The sequence below is a fragment of the Pseudorca crassidens genome, chromosome 4, assembly GCF_039906515.1.
Source record: "Pseudorca crassidens isolate mPseCra1 chromosome 4, mPseCra1.hap1, whole genome shotgun sequence".
Classification (NCBI taxonomy): Eukaryota; Metazoa; Chordata; class Mammalia; order Artiodactyla; family Delphinidae; genus Pseudorca; species Pseudorca crassidens.
The window spans coordinates 136,422,673-136,445,208 of record NC_090299.1 but is presented as its reverse complement, the minus strand read 5'-3'; the positions used below and the strand labels follow the sequence as shown (position 1 = coordinate 136,445,208).

Below are 22,536 nucleotides of genomic sequence, written 5' to 3'. Positions count from 1 at the left end.
TCAGCATTTTAAAGAAAGGACCGTCTAAATACGGAAACCTCAGCATATTTCAGAGGCAAAATTTTTAAAAGCCCATTGCTTTATCAGCAATTTTTATAATAAGCTTAGGGTCTATATTCTCGCTTTAAAGGTGTATGAATCTTTCTATGTTATCAAGGTTAGGAGATATTTCCCTAATGAAGTGCTAAAATGCAAAACTTCTCTGTAATTCTAAAATGTTTAATATTAAAATCCTACCCCTTGACTTTAATTTGCATATTTCTTATAATTTAACGTTTTAAAACTAGAGCAACTGCCAGATGTACACTATAATTTACTTACAGTGCATTTTAAATTCCTTATGATAAAAATGGAGAATGGTTACCACCATGGAGAAAAGCCAAATAGCAAAACTTAAGTAGTTTCCCCTTTTAGACAGATTAAAGGGCATCAGACAATGAATTCTGAAACTGTATTAACGTACATGATTTAAAATATACACTGACTTTTCAAATTCTCAGGACTCATAAGATGTCGGCTGTGTGTATGTGTTTGTGTGTGTGTGAGTTCAACACCAAATGACAAACAGATGGATTTAAAATAAAACGACAGAACAGGAAACTGAATAACCCAGGTTAAAATACAGGTGAAAATCTGGAAACAAAACAAAGAATTCTAAGAACTTAAGTTTAAAAGTAAAGCAAAATATCTGGAACCGCACCAGGACCAACATATTAGAAATATGTACTGTCCATTATTAAGTGTATTCTTCTAAAGCAACTGTGGCCCATAGTTTCTGATAATACACCTGCTGTACCTTAAAACTGTGCTTAACAGAAACTATGCAGATTTTAGTCAATTAGGTAGTTGTGCATTTTGTGCATACAAACGATCCATTTATGCTAATGTTCTTAGAGAGCATGTTTACTTTGGTGGGAAAATTGTGGGTTTTTTCCTGAAGTTACTAAGATAAATTTTAGCTACAAATTAAATGAGGAACTTACTTCAATACTGTGGTATCTTCCTACCTTCATTTAGAAATTTTTTTTTCTTTTTGTGGCAACTCGAAGACATTGATGTTGGAATAAATTCATATGAAAATAAAGAAAATTTTAGTGATGCTGCTAGGAGGTGATCATTTAGCAGTACGATATCCATGAAGCTGGGCATCACTTTCTATGTAAAAGAGGTGTATCTAAATAACATTACCATAAGAATACCAGAATCTTCTAGACTGAGGGACAGGGATAGAAAAGAAAACACAAACAAAGATTCAGGGAAAGGTACAGGGAAATAAGCAGGCGGCTGAGATCTGCTTTGAAAATGTTGAGTGTATTGTTGTTTTCATTTTTTTCTGTTAGAGTCTAATCTAAAAGCAAAATTTCCATAAAGTATGCTAAAATTGGACTCTAGTTAATGATAATATTAGTTAAAATAGATAACAAAAGTAACAAAAGTAAAGAGTGCACTGACTGGGCTGACTAATATGGTAGCCACTAGCCACATGTGGCTATTCAAATCAAATTAATGAAAATTTGATAAAATAAAAAACTCAGTTTCTCAGTTGTAAGAGCTATATTTCAAGTGCTCAATGGCTATATATTGCCAGTGGCTTCTGTATAGATAGAGAAATTTCCATCATTACAAAAAGTTCTATTGGACGGCACTCATCCAGAAAACTACGGATTTTAATACAAAATCTACCTTCAAGGAAATGTTTTCATCCTTTCTTAAAAATAACATATGATGGTACTCACTCTCTTATGTTTTGAATGGGTAAGTCAGAGAAAAGGCACCTATGACTTCATTTCTATTCAAGTGGATAACAAAATCATCCTTTTATTCTCTTCCTCCATTCTCCACTAAATCCTAGACTTAGGCGTGGATAGTTCTGTGTCTATGTGTTTATTTCATCAATCCAATAGATAACCTGTACATTTAATAAAAATGTAATTAAAAAGTTGTTTTTATCCACTGCTTGGCTCCAAGTGGTCAAACCTACTGTGCGTGTAGATAAGCTGTATGAGTTGTCTTACAGCGAGGCCTGAAATCGTGGTTAGTGTGCAAATGAGGACGTGGGGGTAGCGGGGGTCAAGAACACATTCCAGCAAATGAGGGAGCTACTCTGTGGGGCGTGACTGGTCAAACTGATGGGGGTGCGGGAAGGGAGGGGGGTCTCAGCCCTTCTTACAGCTGAGAAGATCGGAAGACCAAGACGGACCTTAAATGCGTGAATAAATCAGGGCTCTAACGACACAGCTGACTGAGGTGCCTGCACACGGTGTGTCGTACCAATGGGCCTGCTTACCGCTTTGCAGGGTTTGCTTCCCTCCAGAGAGCACTCCACTGGGGAGCATGCCCGTGGGCGTCAGGCCTTTCAGCGTCAGCACACTCTCACTCTCTTCTCTGCAAAGGCACAATGGGGATGACACATTAACTTTTATTTTCTTTCAAGACAAAGAAAAGACTTAAAGGAAAAGATGTATGTAAGAACTCACATTTACTTCTACCTTGGCTCTCTTGAGTTTTTTCTTTTTTTTTACTTAAAACATACTATATTTTCACACATTCATATAGAAGTAGTGGTATGCCCATGACATGACGGCTAAGATAAAGTTGGGAATTATGCAATTGTGGAAGTTCAGTCTCTTCTGACTGAACTGGAAAACAATTCTACTTTTGTAAGCAGGCTCACAATACAAAGTGTTTGTGGGCATCCTCCACGACACCATAAATACGTTAAAAAAAAAAAAAAGAGCCATGGAGAGGGCTGTTGTAAGTTTTCCAGCCTAGGCTCTGCAAAAATGTGTGGGGCTGATTTGACTTGTGAGAGAAAACCAGAGAGTATAACAGATTTAAAAGATCTGATCTATGGATTAGGGAAGGAGGAGTTACATTCAGGGGACTGTTAAGGAACTCTGACATCCCATGACAAATACACAAACGAATGGCAAGTCGCTGATGAAACAACTGGTCAAATTTCCAACTTTTCTTTTTCAGTCTCTTTCCCCATGGATCTGCTAATACAGCGTTTTATTACTCATTATGACAACTGTTTTACAATCAGTTTTATGTACATCATTATTTGAATTACATTTATTAACCACAGCACAGCATTAATCAAATGATTAAATAACCATAAAATAGGGATAACCTCATATATTTCCATATAGTAGACAGTGTAATCCCACATAACCAGAAAAAAATACTTACAATACACATATATATCTAATGTTTATAATATGTACAACTACTTACTCCACATTTTTATGAAGATGGCTAACATGGCCCACACAGAATTCCTAAACTATCCCCAAACCTGCTGCTTCACTATCTTTCTTCGACTTCATCTTTTAGTTAAGCTGAAAGAATCAACCTTTAACTCCTTTTATCCTCTCTTACTCCACATCTACTCAATTAGCAAATCTTGAGGGCTCTACCCTCATATTATTTCCAGTATCTTACCACTTCTCACAATACTACTACCTCATCTCTTTTGAAAACAGCTTTATTGAGATATAATTAACGTACCATACAATTTGCCCATTGAAAGTGTGTGATTCAATCACTGGTTTTTAGTCTCTTCAGACAGTCATGAAACATCGGCACAATACATTTCAGCACATTCTCATCCCTCCACAAAGCAGTCTCGTGCACTCCCATTTCTTTCAGGCTGTATTACTACTCATCTGCTTTCTGTAGATTTGCTTCTTCTGGACACTTCTCATGACTGGAATCAGGTGGCCTTCTGTGACTGACTCCTTTTCAGACCACCAGCATCTCTTACCTGGATGGTTCCAGCAGTCCCTTAACTGGTCTCTGCTCCATCCTTGTCACACTCCTGCCCTCTCCTCCCACATCTATTCTCAGTATAGCAGCTGGCTGAGCCTTTTAATACCTATACAGATCCTGTCACTCCTCTATGCAAAACTCTCCCAATGGTTTCTCCTCTCATTAAAGGTGAAAGGCAAAATCTTTAAAAGGTTTGACCAGAGCCCTAAAAAACTAGCTCCCAACCCACAGTCTACCATCCTTATCCATCTCTTGGACTACATCTCCTACCACCACGCACTTCCCTTCGTGGTCCTCACCATGCACCCAGCACACCCCACCTTGGGGCTCTGCACCTTTCTGTCACACTCTTCCCCCAGGTATCTGCCTGGCTCCCTCCCTCCCAGCCTCCAACTCTCTGCTGGAAAACTGCCTTCAAAGTGAGGACTTCCTTGAGAATGCTATTTAAAATATATGTACCTCACTACAAATAATGCAATTTCGTTTCTTTTTATGGCTGAATAATATTCCATTGTATATATGTGCCACATCTTCTTTATCCATTCATCTGTCAATGGACACTGGGACAAAGTGAGAGAGTGGCATGGACATATATACACTACCAAATGTAAAATAGATAGCTAGTGGGAAGCAGTCACATAGCACAGGGAGATCAGCTCAGTGCTTTGTGACCACCTAGAGGGATGGGATAGGGAGGATGGGAGGGAGATGCAAGAGGGAGGGGATATGGGGATATATGTATATGTATAGGTGATTCACTTTGTTATAAAGCAGAAATTAACACACCATTGTAAAGCAATTATACTCCAGTAAAGATGTTAAAAATATATATATATATATATGCACTTTCTTATGCCCTATCTCCCCTTCCCTCTTTTATTTTTATCTAAAGCACTTATCACCCCTGAAGAGCTATACAGTTTGTTTCCTTGGTGCTTTTTTTTTTTTTTTGAGCTCCTCTGGCCACTACACCCCACCCTAGCTAGAAAAGCTTCATGTGAAAGGGGTTTCTGTCTGCTTTGCTCCTGCTGCATCCACAGTAGCTAGACCAGAACAGCACCTAGCACATAGTCGAGATTCATAAAACATTTACTAAATGAAGGAGTCAAAGAAAAATAGGATGGAGAATGGCAGTGTTAATCCACATTTTAGATTTCTGAATCCTTTACTGTTATTTACAGCCAACGCCTAAGCTCCGGCTAATGGCGTGTAATTAGTCCCCAATATGCTGAGAAAGATGCTCTTCAGCTCTTGGTCCCTCAGATTCCCACCTGACAGAGGAACTGCCTTCCCTGCTCACTGCTTCCCCAAGATGTTCGCTTTGAAGCAGAAGTTCTGCATGCATTCGTTTGATTCGTGGATCCTAGGCAACATGCGGCACCTTAAGTGCAAGGGCTCTTGAAAGATAGGTTTCTGGTTCCCTTATAATATGGCAAATTACCAAAATGTAAGGACTGTGCTGGATAGCTATACCTGACAAATGTGTACCACCATCCGTATCCATCCATTACATGTTAAAATGTCTCATTCCACAAATTTCTTGTATTTGCCTCTTCCCTTGCATCTCTCCACCCACAGCTAGTTCAACATCTTTTGCTTGGATTATTTCAATAGCTTCTTAAATGTGCTGACACCCATCAGTCAGCTTGCTATCCAATCTTCAGACTGTCATTACATATACATCTCCACATGGGTTAGCACATGCTCCCATTCTCCTTAGTACTAATCACTCACTGAGTGAGTCTGGACATACTGCGTATCCTCTTTCAGTTTCTGTTTCCTCACTGAGGTCAAGTCAACCTTGCAAGCTTGCCGTGTGGACTCCTCTCAAATGTGTACACCATGAAGCACACAGCACCCGGTCCTCAACAAGCGCCCCATAAAACACTGCTCCTAGGTCCTTAGGATCTAGGAGGACTTCTCAGCTGCCAGAAATGCCTTCACCACAATTCTCCAGCTAATGGAACCTAGCCTGAACTTCACAGCACTCCACCAATGGCAACCTCTTCATGAACACTCCTTTCAGGAAATAGTAAGGCTCCTTCCCATCCTCTTCCACAGCAGAGCACCTCTTCATGTATTTAGAGCACATCTCATGGCCTTACATTAGTTTCTTGTCTACATGTCTGACGTTTTAGTTCAGAGTATCCACTTTGCCTAATGCGCTATACGGTACACATTTAATGCTCAATCCTACTTTTCCCTAGAGATGACCACCCTGTATTGTACAAATGCTTTTATTATAGGAGAGCAATACAATATACCTTGTTTTTATTTTCTATCAATATGTGCGACCTTAATCAAATAACTGATCATCACTGGGTTCAAATGGAACCCACTCTCCGCTGGGAATAACTGCATCTTACGTACCAAGATGCAGAGGGCTAGAGGGACTTTCCAATTTTAAGACCTATCTGTGATTCTGTAGCATTGTTCCGGTCACTTTCACATGGTTTGAAGACTAACACAGATACAAAGAAGTTTCTTTTATGTTAAGAAAGGCTTCTCCTTTTTTTTCCTAAATGTACTTTCAACTGGAAGTGATGGAGCTGTTTTTACTTATCCTCACAGAGACTTCAGATAGAAAAAGAAGTAAGCGCATTTACTGGAAATCTGAGGCATGATAAATAAGCAAGTGTTTATGCAGAGGGACCAGCTGAGTTTATGATCTTCACATAGTCCTTTGCCCCCAAAGGCAATTTTTCTAGCCACACAGCCTCCCTGCTGGCCTTCAAAACTGCTGAATTTGTGTCCATCCAAGGATCTTTGTACTTGCTCCTCCGTTTGTCTTTTTTTTAAAAAAAAAATTTATTTATTTTTGGCTGCGTTGGGTCTTCGTTGCTGCACACAGCCTTTTTCTAGTTGCGGCAAGCGGGGGCTGCTCTTCATTGCAGAGCACAGGCTCTAGGTGCGCGGGCTCAGTAGTTGTGGCGCACGGGCTCAGCCGCTCCGCGGCATGTGGGATTTTCCTGGACCAGGGCTCAAACCCATGTCCTCTGCATTGGCAGGTGGATTCTTAACCACTGCGCCACCAGGGAAGCCCCTCCCTTTGTCTTAAACACTCTTACTCCCTACCTTCGTGAAGGTCATCCCCACACTTGCTCAAATGCTAGACTCAGAGAGTCCTTTGTTGTCCACATACTAAAATGAATGAGTGCCTCGCCTCTCACTTGCTATCCCCCTGTACTGCTTCATGGTACATAATGGCTACTTGAAGTTTCGTTATATTTATTTTGAATGAATGAATGAGTCCTGCAAGTTCAGTAGGAATGAAAAGCATTAGAGCAAAGGCAGCCTCATTCATTAGGCCGCAGGGAGCAACTATGCTCTACTTCCAGCTTTAACATGACTTTTCAAGATTTGGCTGCTACCGCAGAGCTATTACTGACTTTGATCTGGTGTCTTTGGGAAAGGATGATCCTGCTTTTCGTCCTTCTCATGGCTCCCTGTTGTTGGTATCAAATCACTTAATTACTCTTTAGTGACTCTACCAGGAGTGGGATAGAAATAGCAAGAAGGAGAAATCAGAAGAGCCGGTACAGCTACTCCACGAAAGAGTTGAAAAAAAGAATCTGGCAGAAATTAGGATATGAAATTATACAGTGTGGAGATGGACTTTCTCCCAAGATATTCCTATTTATCCCTGTTAATAATGTGATTGTGAATTGACTGGATACTCGTCACATATAATCATACTGTATTTTTTTTAATTAATTAATTTATTTTGGGCTGTGTTGGGTCTTCGTTTCTGTGCGAGGGCTTTCTCTAGTTGTGGCAAGCAGGGGCCACTCTTCATTGCAGTGCACGGGCCTCTCACTATCGCGGCCTCTCTTGCTGCGGAGCACAGGCTCCAGACGCGCAGGCTCAGTAGTTGTGGCTCATGGGCCTGGTTGCTCCGCGGCATTTGGGATCTTTCCAGACCAGGGCTCGAACCCGTGTCCCCTGCATTAGCAGGCAGATTCTCAACCACTGCGCCACAAGGGAAGCCCTAATCATACTGTATTTTAAAGTAATCTTTTGAAGAGAAATATAGACACTTTGTATTATCCAAGAATAGATAACTGAATTTAAGTGAAGAAAAGTGTAGTTAATTCTCTTCAAGAAAACGTGTTTTCTAAGCCCATGCTTAATAATAACAAGATACATGATCTATTTAAAAAATAACTACTATATGGGAACTGAAACACTAAATAACTTTTTTCTCTCAATGATTTATTAGAATAATATAGATTCACATGAACAAGCTTTATGGCTGTTCATTTCCTAGAAATCTAGTGGAATGTACCTGATAAATTCATCTTCACCACAGAGAGAGAATGAAAAATAGAAAGGATTATAATAGCTTTTCCATTTCATACCATGTTCAACCTATTGTGAAATGAATGTTTTAAAGTCCTGCAGCAAATAGAGGGATGGAATGTGAAAGTCCCTTCAGAGGCTTTCTCTACAGAAATAATTCAGTAGATTTCCATCTGACGAAAACAGTGAGGAGCTGACAATTCCATTTTAAAAAATAATTCAGAAAAAGCAAAGAGTTTCGAGTAAAATACTTAAATTACCAGATTAAACTATTAAAATGTTACTGAGTGACAATCAAATGCAACAGAGGACCATGATCCCACCTGAGCACGGAGAACACTCTGGCCATCTTGCCGATCGCTCGTATCTTGTTCCGTATCACTTCCTTGCGGGCTGCAGCCGTTGCACCTATATTTTAAAAACAGAGTTGAGAAGTCAGGTGACTTTTTATTTAACTCTAACTAGTTTACTAATTTACATGTATAACAGACTGCAGTTACGCCAAACCAGGTTTGTTTTTTTTCCCCCTCTAAGGATTTATCTGGAAATCAAATTTAAAAGTCTATGCTTCCAGGCAGGAATACTTGCCTGTGATACTTAAGAGGTCCCCAAAATGCCAAAGAGCATCTTCTGAGATTTCCAAGGGGAGAGGTAAAGGGCTAACTGAAAACTTACTGAGCAGATGGGGTGGGTTCCTACCCTTCTCTTCTGATTGAGCTCCCTTCTCTTCTGTTTATACAGAGAGAACGTGCATTGGCAGGATGAGGAAGTGCGTCACCAGGATGGATATTCCCCAGAAAGCGTGTACCAGGGAGCTGGTTTCCTCTCACCTTCTCTCTGATCTGAAAGCCCTCAAACAGCTCCTTTTTTTGTCCATTTCTTTTTCTCTAGTGGCAATGACACCATAGCAGGTATCCCCCAACACATCTAATTGGATTGCATCTATTTTCCCCCAACAACTCCCCACTCCCCATCTGGGCTCGGCCATGTGTCTTGCTTTGGCCAATGCGACATGAGCACAAGCGATGCCAGCAGGAGCTTGAAAAGCACATGGGGCTTGTTCCATCTCTTGCTCCTTGGTATTTACCCAAGAGAGTGGAAAACTTATGTCCACACGCACACCTGTCCACAGATGTCTATACCAGCTTCGTTTGTAATTGTCAAAATGGAAGCAACCAAGATTTTCTTCAGTAGGTGAATCTACTGTGGTCCATCCAGATAATGAAAAATTGTTTGGTGCTAAAAAATAATGATCTCTCAAACCAGAACTTCGTATTGCCAGCTATTCTGCCTGCAAATGAGTGGAGGAAGTCTAAATCCATATGGGAGAAAGCCATTCTCCAATCCAGTCTTTCTGATAACCAAGTGGAAACATGATTCTTATTCATAATTGTTTCCTTGAATTAGACTCTGTTGGCCAAAACACTGGAGGAGAAAATGGCGTGTGTGTAGGCCCTACCTCATACTTTATGCTGAGTTTCTAACAATATTTATTATTATCTACGATTTGCAATTATGATTCTTCATATAATAAAACCTGTCCTAGAGACCATCTGAAAGTCTGAAGTTTCTGTGCTTGAATTTTAGATGACCTATGATCAGGAGACTCCTTGAAGGACATTTGTTAAGGGGAAAAAAAGTGGCATAGCAATCTCCTTATACTGGTTTTCTTATCTATTTTTTTTTTCAGTTATTCTGTTAAATCATGTTTCAGTTTACTTATTTGGTATGCTATTACCACTCTATGTTTAATATTCCCCAGTCTGACTGACCCAGTCCACTCAGAGGTCATGATGTGCTAAGGGGGAAAGATTCTAACTGTCTCCAAAAACAGTACGACCAGATCATAAAAATCAATCCAACAGACACAAAGAATGGAAAGAGTGGGAGAACCCCAAAAACGGTGACTATATTTAGAAGCACAACAAGAAAAGCAGCAAGAAGGAGTAGTTAAATGTCTAGAAACGAAATTGGATATATTTAAGAGAAATGAGAAGGGGGAAAATGTACAATCAAGTAAGTGAAAAATACCTAAGAAGGATAATCTCTCAGAAAATTTTCATGAAAGGACTTGTAAAAACCATAACCAGAGCAATGAAAAGCAAGAAACTAAGTAGGAAAGGAAGGGGAATAGATTATGTAGAGCCATCCTTTTCAGCTCAGTATGAGCTGGTACTCAGAAAGATGCTCAAAAAAAATACAGAATTTTATTTATTTATTTATTTTTTAAACATCTTTATTGGAGTATAATTGCTTTGCAATGGTGTGTTAGCTTCTGCTGTATAACAAAGTGAATCAGCTATACATATAAAATATGGAATTTTAAATGTAAAATGAACATTCTGACAGTCTGAGCCCGTTTATCATTCCTTATTTTTCAGACCTAATGACTTACTGGAGAGTATAGAGCAGGTATCTTACTTTATGTATTCATAGTTGTGCTCCCAACACTTGGTGGTTCACAGCATATTATAGCACTTTTCTTAATGAAGAAATGCTGTCTCCTTTTAGATTTCTCAATAACCCAGGTAAGAGGTTTTAGTACTTCTTTTATAAAATTAGAATATATTTACTCAAAAAGTCAATTAACTTAATCATAGACAGTAAGAAGAGACACTAAAAACTAATATCTCAAAGTTCCATTCTGGGGGATTACCTTCAATATTTGTCAAATAATCAAAATCAAAATGAATATCACACATTTACAACCCACAAAAAAGTAAAATAACCAAATACAATATCTGAGTTAATATGTAATCAAACTGAAAGGAGCTGAACAGTAGCAGGAAAGAATTAAGTACAGATATAAAGGTCCTTGTATATTTAGTATTGCTATTCCTGGCTTTTGGTATTTTCCAGAGATCATTAAAACTCTTATTCAAATACTTATGTTCCATTGCAAATCCTCACAGCCCATAATTCAATAGAAAGATCAAGGGAAAAAAATGCATGTTTTTCAGACTTCTACTAGCTGTGACATGCAAATGCAATGTCATGTTTAACATTCTTGGTACTTGCTCTATTTAAGTTGTGGAAATATGCCACAGTAGCTCAACTTAAAATTCAGTATATTGAATAATAAAGGTGCAAAAAAATACCTTTTACATTAAACTATTTTTAATAGTTAACTCCTGTTAACTATTTTTCGGAGAAGAATCTAGTCATTTATTTTAACCCAAAAGTCCCAAACTGAAAGGCGATGTTTCCTAAGTTTAAAAACATTAGTAATTTTAAGTACAATTTCATTTTGTATTTCCATTCAAATAATTATCACTTCTTTTTTAGGCCTCTCTTTTGCTTCACCTTTTAAGAGCTCATCTTCTTTTAAAAAGCCTGGGGTATTATGCTACTAATTCCAGAATCTAGGCACGCTAGCACGCTCCATTTTCCTCAAAGGCTAATGTACAGACCAAGGGAATCTTTAAAGATTTGCTTTGACCATGTGTACGTCCTGACCTTAACTTAGTGCCTTACTGACTTCTCATGAAGTATGAAAGGTACGTATGCCAAGTGGCCTGCTGAGTGAATGCTGCCAGCCTCTGAAGGGAACTGGAAAACTGCGGCAGCATCGCAGCGATGAGGAACCAAGTGCCAGGGTGAAGAGAGGTTCTTACATGTGGGCTACCTGCCACGCATTAGAGACCCTGGCTCTGTATGGCCCACGGTCCCCATCCATCCATTGAGTGACTACTATAATTCCTCAGTTTTAACTGAATTAGCAGTGTGTGGAAAGTGCTATATAGAATACAATTTATTACCCAAATCATTTATTCATAAAGTGTTCTTGTGAATCCTATCCTGTTCTATAGCCTGCCGTGTGCTAACTGCTAGCAACAGAAATAGGAGGAAAGCATGGTCTCTGCTTTAGGAGATCACGTGAACGCCCATAGCGCACCGTGACACGTATTAGAGAGGAAGCAGCAGTGGCGCGTGGGGCCGGTGGCTGTCAGCTAGACAGTAGACTGAGCACATCTCTTCTTAGCTCCGTGTTCAGTAACTTTGTACTGGTAGCTTGAAACCAGTGGTAGGGAAGAGAATTTATACCAACAAAACCTGCAAGTGCTACAAACCAGGGTCTTTTTCCCCCTGCAGTGAAGCATTGTTAAATATTTACCACTGGAAGTAGATGTGAATAGTCTGGAGAAAAATAATCACCCAAATGGTAATAGTTGAAGGATCCTGAAGGATAAATAAGAGTTAAAGAGAAAGGAGAATTCTCCATAGAAGGAAGAGAATATTCAAGCATGTGGAGGCCACAAGAATCCATGTTATGTTCAGATGATGGTCAGAAGTCCGGTGTGAATGGGGTTTGCCCTCACTGGGGCGAGGGCAGGCTGAGAATGAGGAGAGAAGCAGGGCATGCCCGGGGCTAAATTGTAAAGGTTTTAGCATAGCAGTAGGGACAAATAAGAAGTTTAGACATTAGCATTTATCACAGAGGTACAGAGAACTTACTTTGCACTTACCCGCCCCTCTTCAAAAAAACGAAAAGAGAAAGAAATAAAAAGATGGACGGATGGTTGTATACAGGGACAGAGATGTGAGAAAGCAAATATAATCGAATGTTAATTGTAGAAAGTAAGTGATGGGTACGTGTGTATTGACTATACAATTGTTTCAACATTCCTTTATGTTTGAAACATTTCATAATAAAATGTCAAAAACCCCCACTGTATTTGGAAGAAGCTTGGTTTTGAGGGAAAAGGGAGAGAGCAGCTTTAAGAAGAGAGGTCTCTCCATCCCTCCCTTCCTTCGTGTTATATGGGGGATGCATGAGTTTCCCAAAGGAGGCAATGAAGAAAAGTTCTCAGTGCACTGACATTCACCCCTTCCTTCCTCCAACCATCTCCAGGGGGAAACTGGACTGGTAAGATAAGCCCAATTCAACAGATTCTAATTGGTATCAATACCTTTTTGCAACTGTAAGACGTGATGATGAGCTGTCTAAAATTTTAATGCATTGATAGATGCCAGGGGCCTGGGGGTGGGGAGGGGGAATGGGGAGTTAGTGTTTAATGGGGACAGAGTTTCAGTTTAGGAAGCTGAAAAATTCGGGAGATGGATGATGGTGAGAGTTGCACAACAATGTGAATGTACTTAGTGCCACTAAACTGTACAGTTAAATATGGTTAAATTAGTACGTTTTATACTATGTGACTTTTACCATAATAAAAAACATTAAAAATACATGCAAAAAATCTTTTTTATACTTGAATATCTTATAAAAGAGGAATATTTTCATATTATTAGAAGGTGAAAAAGGAGCTTGCAAAAAATTGAATTGCTTACTCTTTAATGGAAAAAGTAGCAGAAAATTTCCACTTCATTATTATATTGGTTTCAAATGTTTTGCTATTATTTAGGCTTCTTTCTTTAAAGGACTTTTAACTAATACAAGTGTATCCATAGCATATATCTTTAAATGAAATATATTATATTAAAAGGAGTGTATATACATTAACATTTCACGCTTTTTCAAAAGAAAGATCTATTTTAAGAACTATATTTTGCTGGCAAGCTTCGAATCTCTTAAAGCTTTTAATTCAAATTCTGAGAAAATATTACAGAAAACTCACCACCTTTTCAAACTTTTAAAAAGATAACAAAGTTCATCTCTGTAAGAAGCCTATTCTACTTGAAAGTAAAGTTTGATTATGACTCATTATTTTTAAGCAGAGTTTAGACATGTCTCCAGATTTTATTTTCCGACACCATAGGGCAATTACTGAATTTGAATACAGGTTACTGATGGAACAAAGCATAAGGTGCTGAGATAAGAAATATCTTTTGTTGTGTTATATTAAAGACAAAAATTAATTTGTTTTCCTTCCAAAATCAGCACTTTGAAATATGATATAAGGCAAAGGCAGAATATGTCTTCAGAAACCTCTAAAAACCTTGCATAATTGGTCTTTATGGCTCTTTACAAATGATGGTGAAATTTTAAGTATATAGACGGTCTTATCTGGGAGAACACATATCCCAAATTGACCCCCATTAAGGCTATGAGGCCAAAACATGTACTATAATCCCCAAACCTTATTTTCTTGTCTTTTCTTTCTCTGACCTAGTTTAAAAATAACAGACCTTGAGCAACTATACCTCAACCAAGCAAGGCTATACAGAAATTACTTAAACATCTACCCAGTTTTGCCCTTGGCTGTGGTGAACTTGACAAGTGCTTCATTATACTTTTCTACACCACCAAGCCCTTGAGTCCTGGGATTTAGGGACAGCACCATAAGCACTGAGAAATTGTGTTCATTCTGATGGACTGGCTTTAAAACTGTGGCCTTTACATTTTTTACTCATGCATCTACAAAAGTATATCCTCCAAAGAATACTATTCTCACCTCCGAGTTTAAATAATTGTAAGCAATATAATGTTGTAAACATTGCCATTTTAAAATGAAATGACTATACCACTTCTTTTAAAAATCAATGGCATATAAATATCATAGCAATTTCATCCTACCATCATCCATTTAAAGAAAAAAATCCATGAACAAGACATTCATTGATATTTAGAAATCTTACAGTAGTCCTTTTCTCTTTGAAATTGCATTTCCATTTTCCTGATTTTATTTTAGTGAATTATATATTTATACTTTAAAATATTTTTATCACATTATACTTTGCTGCCAAAAATATGTTTAGAAATTTAAATGAAATGTGTTTTTTAAAATTTCCTGAGACAATAAGGCCCTAAGCCTTCAAAGTTCCTTTGTAATCAATATCAATTATCAGTAGTACATAACTGAGCTAAGTAGCACAAACATATGATAAATTTTTATGAATATTTAAAAAACATAGAAATGTAATTTGATTGGAATGCATCCCTTAATGATAAAGATGGGAGGGCGGTTACACTGCCTTGACTAAGGAGACTTCCTACGCATTGAGTTTCTCCAACGTCTCTTTGTTTAGTACTCCAGGCAGTGTTCATAGAGACTACGTTTAGGGAGACCCATGCCTTTTTGTTAAAATGAGAGAAAAGCAACTGAGAAAGAAGAGGTGGGAAAGGAGAGGCTGCAGTGAGCCTTGCAGCTCAGATGAGTTCCCAGGCTGATCATTTTTAGGAATGAGGACATATGGAAACTGAGGATGTGAAAATAGATTCCCTTACTCCTCTTGAAACTTCTCTGGGTAACCCCAATGGTCCAAATATTCTGGCATGAAGACAGCTGCTCTATCAAGTATCAGATTAATCACTTTCTAGAGGTGACAGTTGTCACCAGCCATGACTTGAGAATCCTGCATTGCTGATCCATTTAGGGTCAGTGCTGGTTAAATCTAGTCCAAAGAGACTGGAGGTGCTGCCCCTCACATAATAGCTATATGAATGCTTATGTAGGTTACTCTCTTAGGCAGAGAAAAACACCTTTAGGATAATAAATTTTAAAAATCTCTGTAAAAATTCATCTTTTTGAGGATTACAACCTAAAATATTTGGAATATCTTTCTAATTTTAATTCTAACAATAGCATAGTACATATCCATAGGTGATAAAACTGGGACATAATGGCTACTCATTCCAAATCACTCCAAACCACATATTCTGAATTTCTTCCATATGCTTTTTAGCTCAACTAAAATCTCAGCATGTAATAGCATCTACGATGGTGTGATATTTGGCATAAGGCTATTCTGTCTTATAGGTCATTTTCAAAGCGGCAGCTCCTTGAAAAAATATATTTTTTTGAATAAAAAGACTCTTCTGTGTAATGGATTTTCAAAAAGGCCAGTACAGCCTAGACAGTTTCTTCCACCTTCTCTTGTCATAAAACATAACTGGATTCTTCAGATAGGAAGTCTTAAAAATGTACAGACTGCTCCCACATGTCGACTAACTGTCATTATCTGGTTATCTTAGATATGTAGTTAAAAGATACTTTCGTTTCCAAGCGCTAATTTGACTCCATGGACTATTGTTCTCTGAGACATTGCGTTCCATCTGTTCAATAATTCCTTGGTAGACTCGCAGCAACTGGCTATAAGCATGATTATAACTTGGGTAAAAATTAAAGACTTTAAGCTAGATTAGGAGGCTTCGTTGATTTTTCAAGAAACTATTATATATTCAGCCTATGTTTCAAGAAACTATCATATATTCAGCCTATGCCTTACAGAGGACATTTCCGTTTATTTATATTTACCAAAGTAGAAACTAATAGCATGTGAAATCTCATTTGGATTGAACTCTGTATCATAATAGAAATGCATCAAGTTTATAAACTGGCAATGAAAATAAAAGCAAAATGAAATGAAATAACAAAGGTCAAGCTAATAATGTAGATGTATTGTCTATAGGAGAAACAATCATAATGCCTGGATGTTTCATCTGTCAGGATTATTTTGGATATAGATGAGGATTTAACAGTTGAAAAAGGTATTTATTAAGGACCTAATTGTGCATACGTGCTAAATGCTGGAAGAAAGCATTTAGACCAGAATTTAATTCTGGACACTTATGGATTTATAAATTTATCAAATAGTAGAATGATATTTAAATGTTATCTCTGAAATTACAGAAATTGAAGGAAAAAATAAACCAATATAGTAAAATATCATGTTTGATTGTCCCATGTGTTATACCCTAGACAGAAAGCTAATTGAGTACCATTTGACAGCACGACAAAAAAGCAGGCTGAAAGACGTAATACTGCTCCAGTCGTCTGACAGCAGAGGATGGTCAAGGTGCTGGCATGTATTGAGCTGATGTGAAATAAAGCCACTCGAAGATCTTCTGATGCTATTCAAGAACTAGGCAGGGTGTTTTGTCAGTACAGGGGGGATGTAGTGAAGATTTTGCCCAAAAAGGTAAATAGGGAAATGAGCATTAGGTTCTGGCCAATGATCAGTGCACAGGCCTGCAGAGGCAACTGAAACAGACAGAATGGTTCCCAGGTCGTGAGACTTTAACATCACTGAAATATATTATTATCTTATCAGAGGAAAGGGATATGCCAGTCAAAAACTGTACTGGTCAGATACAGAGGCATAAGAAAGAAGAGAAGCTGAGGCAAACATCTGACGTTGTCTAGGAAAGTACTGTCCAGGGGCCAATGGCCTTTCAGTGTTCTGGCCTTACAGCAAGACTTCAGATCATAAATACCTGGCTCGTCGACTTCTTTTAAGACAAATGAATAAACTGGCATGTGAGAGGCAGAATAGCACAGTGGTGAAGAACTTGTGTTCTGGAGTAAAAGACCTATTGAGTCTCAGCTCCCCTGTTTACAGGCTGTGCTACCTTGGATAAATTACTAAGCTTCTGTAAGTCTCACCTTACTCATCTAAAAAATGAGGAAGGTTCTAAGTGCTTTATTTGTATTATTTCGCTTGGTAAGTTGTCGACCTAAGGTCATCAGCTGGGAAGTGGGGAGCCCAAACCAGGATTCATTACAGTAGCAGGCTGGTGATCTACTTCCCAGGTGGGTGGAAGAATTACCTAAGTTAATTCGTTTGTTCATTCTCAACATTCAACAAACACAAGTGCCAGGTACTGTGCTATCTGCTAAAGCACTTAGCATAGATCATTGGTATACAATACTCAAAAATGTTTGCTCTTTCTATTAAGAAGAAGGAAGTGCTTGTGCAGAAGTGAATATTCCAGTTCTTCTAACAGTTACATTTCTCACTGTAAATTAAAAGGTTGATTGTGTGATCTTCATTAATATCATGCTGCCTAAGTTGGGGCCCCAGTTGTGTTTTGTGCCAACCAGGCTAAAGGCTGGGCCCCAGATGATGGCCAGTTCACTAGGGGAGAAGGGGAGAATCCAGGATGCTGCTGGCTTTGCTTTGAGGCAAAAAAATAGACCGCTTCACAAAGATGGGCTGACCAAAGAAAATCAAGATATCTATTTCTTTAAAATTCTAAGAAAAACTGGAAGAAAGTTTCATAGCTTCTCGTAAGCTAGGAGTAAAGATGAAGGAATAAAAGGGATTTTTAGGAGAGCCAAAATAGATTACCCTCATAGAAAAATATTTTTAAACTTTAGATTTTCTGAGCATTCATTAAACTTTTTCATATGGCCTTTAAACCTGCCATCTGAGATCAAACAACTATAAAGAGAATGTTTTACAAACTTCAGACTTACAACGACTGTCTGCTGTTGTTCAATCAATTATTAATTATTCTCATATAAGTACAACCTTCAGATTAAGAAGTTGGACCCATAAAATGCTTTAGTACAAAGAGAAGCACGTAAGCTCTGCCAAAAACGCATGAAAACTGGATCTTATTTTCTTAGGGTATCAATTTTCAGCAAGCTGACATTACCCCCTATACTTCTCTCTGTGAAGAACACTTCTTTCATATGTCAATTACCTCAACCTTGTGTGTGAGAAGTGAAGTTTTTCTAAAATATAGAGACATACATATACACAAAATCTTTGCCTTTGTTGAAAAAAGAGAGCTCTCTACTTTAATACCTTTCAACTAAAGAATACATTAAGGATTATAAAGCCCATGCTTATTTCCCTTCTTAGTATACAACATGGACTTCCTTCTCAAATAAATTTTATAAATACATTTAATCCAAGTGTATGCTTAGATATGCAATAGCTAATGTTTAATATAAGTTGGCCAATGTCACCATAAGTTGAAGGAAAACTCAAATGCTACAAAAAAACAATGATTTTTAAAACTGTGAATATTGTATATGTGTATAGTACAGGTGTCTATGGAATACAGTATAAACTTTTATTTACTGCAAGCATTTTAGCCAATGGTGGACATTATCCAACCAATTAGCTCTACTAGGGAGATGACTGTTTCTTTAACATTTAGTTTGCTCTGCAAAGTCTGCACTATTTTTTTTTTTTTTGGCGGTACGCGGGCCTCTCATTGTTGCGGCCTCTCCCATTGCGGAGCATAGGCTCCGGACGCGCAGGCTCAGTGGCCATGGTTCATGGGCCTAGCTGCTCTGCGGCATGTGGGATCTTCCCGGACTGGGGCATGAACCCGTGTCCCCTGCAACGGCAGGCGGACTCTCAGCCACTGCGCCACCAGGGAAGCCCCAAAGTCTGCACTTCTGTGCAATGTGAAAATTATGCCAGCTAATATAACTCATTTGTGCAAAATCATGTAGTACAATAAGAAGAGAAAGCAGTACTTTTAATGTCTATGTTACTGTATCATTTAAGTTGGCAACTTAAAAAGATTTTAATTATTGTAATCACATATAAGTCAGACTTGATGATACTGACTACAGTATGACGGCTAACCAGGTACCTTGTTTGATAGTCCCGGCCCCAAAATATCAATAGCCATATATATGATGGGAGGTCATACCCTAGTACCTAGTAAATGTCTGTGTATTTTTTTAGACATGTTTCAGTTTTAATGATATACTGGATATAACTATTTGTTTCCTTTTTATAGCACAACCCTGATGAAAAAAAGCAGTTACCTGTACTATAAAGGGTACAGAGTACCAAGGATACGTTTATAGTGACGAAAATGATTTAGCCTCTAAATTACACATTGAAATATTAAGTAATTGAAAAAAATCAACCATAAACTGGAAGGTAATTAACAAAAGCCTGACAAGCAACTACAAAGCCTTTTACAAAATACTGACTAATCTTTCTTTTTATAGATGTCATCCTTTCCTTTCTCCAATTACATCATGCAAACTCAGTTATTTTTAAAAGATAAGAGAACTTAACACTGGTGAACTGATACCCATCTTTGCATATAATTTTCTGGAAAAATTATATGGATTTCTCACACGGCCATACTTCTTAAAGCAGTAAAATACATAAAGTGCTTTTCTTTCCCTTGTCAGAAGTCCAAGAGAACGAGAAAGGTGTCCTTTATGTTTCCTCCTTCAGTTATCAAATATCTTATCCCAATTCACACCCCTTCCTGCAAGCCTCTAAATCCTCTGTGAGACCAGCATATTGACAATTGGTTCCTTATTTCACTGGACTCTCAGCTTAGTGAAGGCAGAGGCCATGTGTTTGTTTGCCACTGAATACACAGAAAAAGATATTTCATGAATAAATACTTTTACATGGAAATAAAAATATAAGATAGAAATATAACATGGTATCAAAATTAGGGTACTCTGAATTTTATTTTAGTTTTTGGCCTTCTAAAAAATGATTTCAATTTTCTATTTTAGCTATTATAAAAATGAAAACAAAGTTTGCTATTTGCCTCTTTTCAATAATCTGTTATCTGACAAAGTTATGCCCTAATATTTCACTTTCTCGTTTTCTGGTCAGACTTATATCTCACAGTAATTTTTCTGCATTTGGTGCAAATATTTTAAAATAGCTGCTGCCTGAACTGCTCCACAATCCTGGTTCTTACGCTGTCTCCCTCATCACTCCTTTCTCTTTCACTTGTTTGTCTTTTTTCTCCAGTTTCATAAAGAAGGGATAATTTTACAGATTGGTCCTCAATTTTCTGATATTTCCTTCCACATCAGTAACTTTGGAGGCCTGTTTGACTCTTAGTAGATTCGGCTGTGACTTTTAATTCAAAGCCTCTGTCACCAGACCCGATTTTGTCCCCAGTCTCCAGGGTTCCATTTCCAAATCCTGCCTGGGCATTTCCAGAGTCATGTGTGTACTCAAACTCATGTCTGTCATTGAACTCCTTTCTCCCTGAAACGGATGAAGTTTTTCCGTAAGTGTTCTCATCCTCCTAGGTACTGAGGTTTGAACCGTCCAAATCCACTTTTGTTCCCTTTGCCCCACTGATACCATAGTTGTAAGCCCAGCTCTTTAGAATATCTCCCTTTTCCTTTATTTATTTTTTGCAGTACGCGGGCCTCTCACTGTTGTGGCCTCTCGCGTTGCGGAGCACAGGCTCCGGACGCGCAGGCTCAGCGGCCATGGCTCACGGGCCCAGCCGCTGCGCGGCATGTGGGATCTTCCCGGACCGGGTCACGAACCCGTGTCCCCTGAATCGGCAGGCGGACTCTCAACCACTGCGCCACCAGGGAAGCCTCCTTTTCCTTTTATTGTTAACACTATCATTGTTCCGATCTAGTCACCTCAACTTTGAAATAGTTAAGTTCCTAAATTATACCCCAACTAATCCTTTGTTCTTTCTCCAAGCATTTTCTTGGGGAAAGTATTTGCTGTTTCTCAGACACTGCTTTTATGATGTTACTCCTCTGCTCACCAATGGCAGGTTATGCTTCAAAGTTGATAGAACAAGAATCATGTCGCCACAGTGCTGCTGAGGGCTCTTTTTTTGTATGTCTAAACATTTCTTTGTAATTTTTATATTAACATGTCATATTTTTTCTCCCAAACTGCCAATTATTATCAGACACACAACTTTTTTTCACATTGGGAACATGAAATATGAGATGCTGAAATGAGTTGCTCAGAAATGACAATAATTACAGCCACAGGAAGAGCTCTAAGCTAATGGCTCTTAGCGAATGTGCTGCCAGAGGCACAAAGCAGAGGGGAATTTTTAAGATGAAATTCATCTCAAACATTCATCATGGCAAATATATACAGCTTCGGTAGAAAATGATATACCCGAACCCTATATAGTGGTATTCCTCAAGGACCCATAAGATGCCACGCTAGTCCTACTAATTCCCAACTTTGTACTTTAAAAAGTTCTGTATGGCTTTTTAAAGCTAAACAGAAAGCAGTGGGGAGACACTCTGGAACCCGTGATATTAGATCTGAAGAATTATCTAATAATTCAAAGCAGATGATGGGAGATAATTTTCTTGTATACAATTTAGATGGTTTCGTAGAGGCATGCAAAAAACTGCTCTGATCCCATATTCAGTGACTTGCCTGTGGTTAACATTAGGATAAGGCAAAAATGTGGATAAAGGATAAGAGTTCCACCATGTGGTTTGCTCCTTAGATGAAAACAGAGACATAAATTCTAATTTAATATTAAGTCTTTCCAGGGCAGCCTGAAACTATATTTGGCTTAAAATGTATTAGTTTTATTATTTTTTTCTTTCCCTTCTTATTCTACAGGATTTCAGTTTTACCTCCACAATTCTTTCCTGTTAGCCAGACTTATCACATATCATAGTTTCAAATATAACTTGTACACAGATAGATAGATAGATAAAGTGATCTCAGAGTCTAAGATTTTAGAGCTAAAAGAAAGTTCCAAATAAATATTTCTAACTCATGAAACTGTCATTAGGTTTCTAATACTTACTGCTATTCCAGACTTCCTTATTATAACAATGAACAGTAAAGAAAGTTCTGTGATGCAGATTGCTTGATTTCTGTCAGCTACCCCCAACCCCCTGCCAACACTTTGGGATCACTTACTAATCCTTGGTCTGAAATGAGTCTTCTTCCTTAATGAGAATCAACTACCAAATGAGATACATCTACTTGGATTTCTTCCTTCTTTGAAATGTTCTGGTGAATAACAAACCCAAATTGAAACCAGACTATCATTTTATCATCCAAAATCAGAAGTGGAAACAGGAATCAAAGACCCCAATACATATAAACTAG

General features: G+C 38.1%; 1 protein-coding gene across 4 annotated transcripts in view; it reads right to left on the bottom strand.

Annotated features, from left to right (window-relative positions):
* The window catches only part of PPP3CA (protein phosphatase 3 catalytic subunit alpha), a 295,722-nt gene that overhangs the window by 5,719 nt on the left and 267,467 nt on the right, over window positions 1–22,536 (bottom strand). For all 4 annotated transcript variants that reach the window (XM_067736859.1, XM_067736861.1, XM_067736860.1 and 1 more), the window contains exons 11-12: window positions 8,394–8,478; window positions 2,288–2,385 (exon numbers count right to left, since the gene is read on the bottom strand). In XM_067736859.1, coding sequence (XP_067592960.1) covers window positions 2,288–2,385; window positions 8,394–8,478 — 183 coding nt within the window. The remainder of the gene's footprint in view (window positions 1–2,287; window positions 2,386–8,393; window positions 8,479–22,536) is intronic.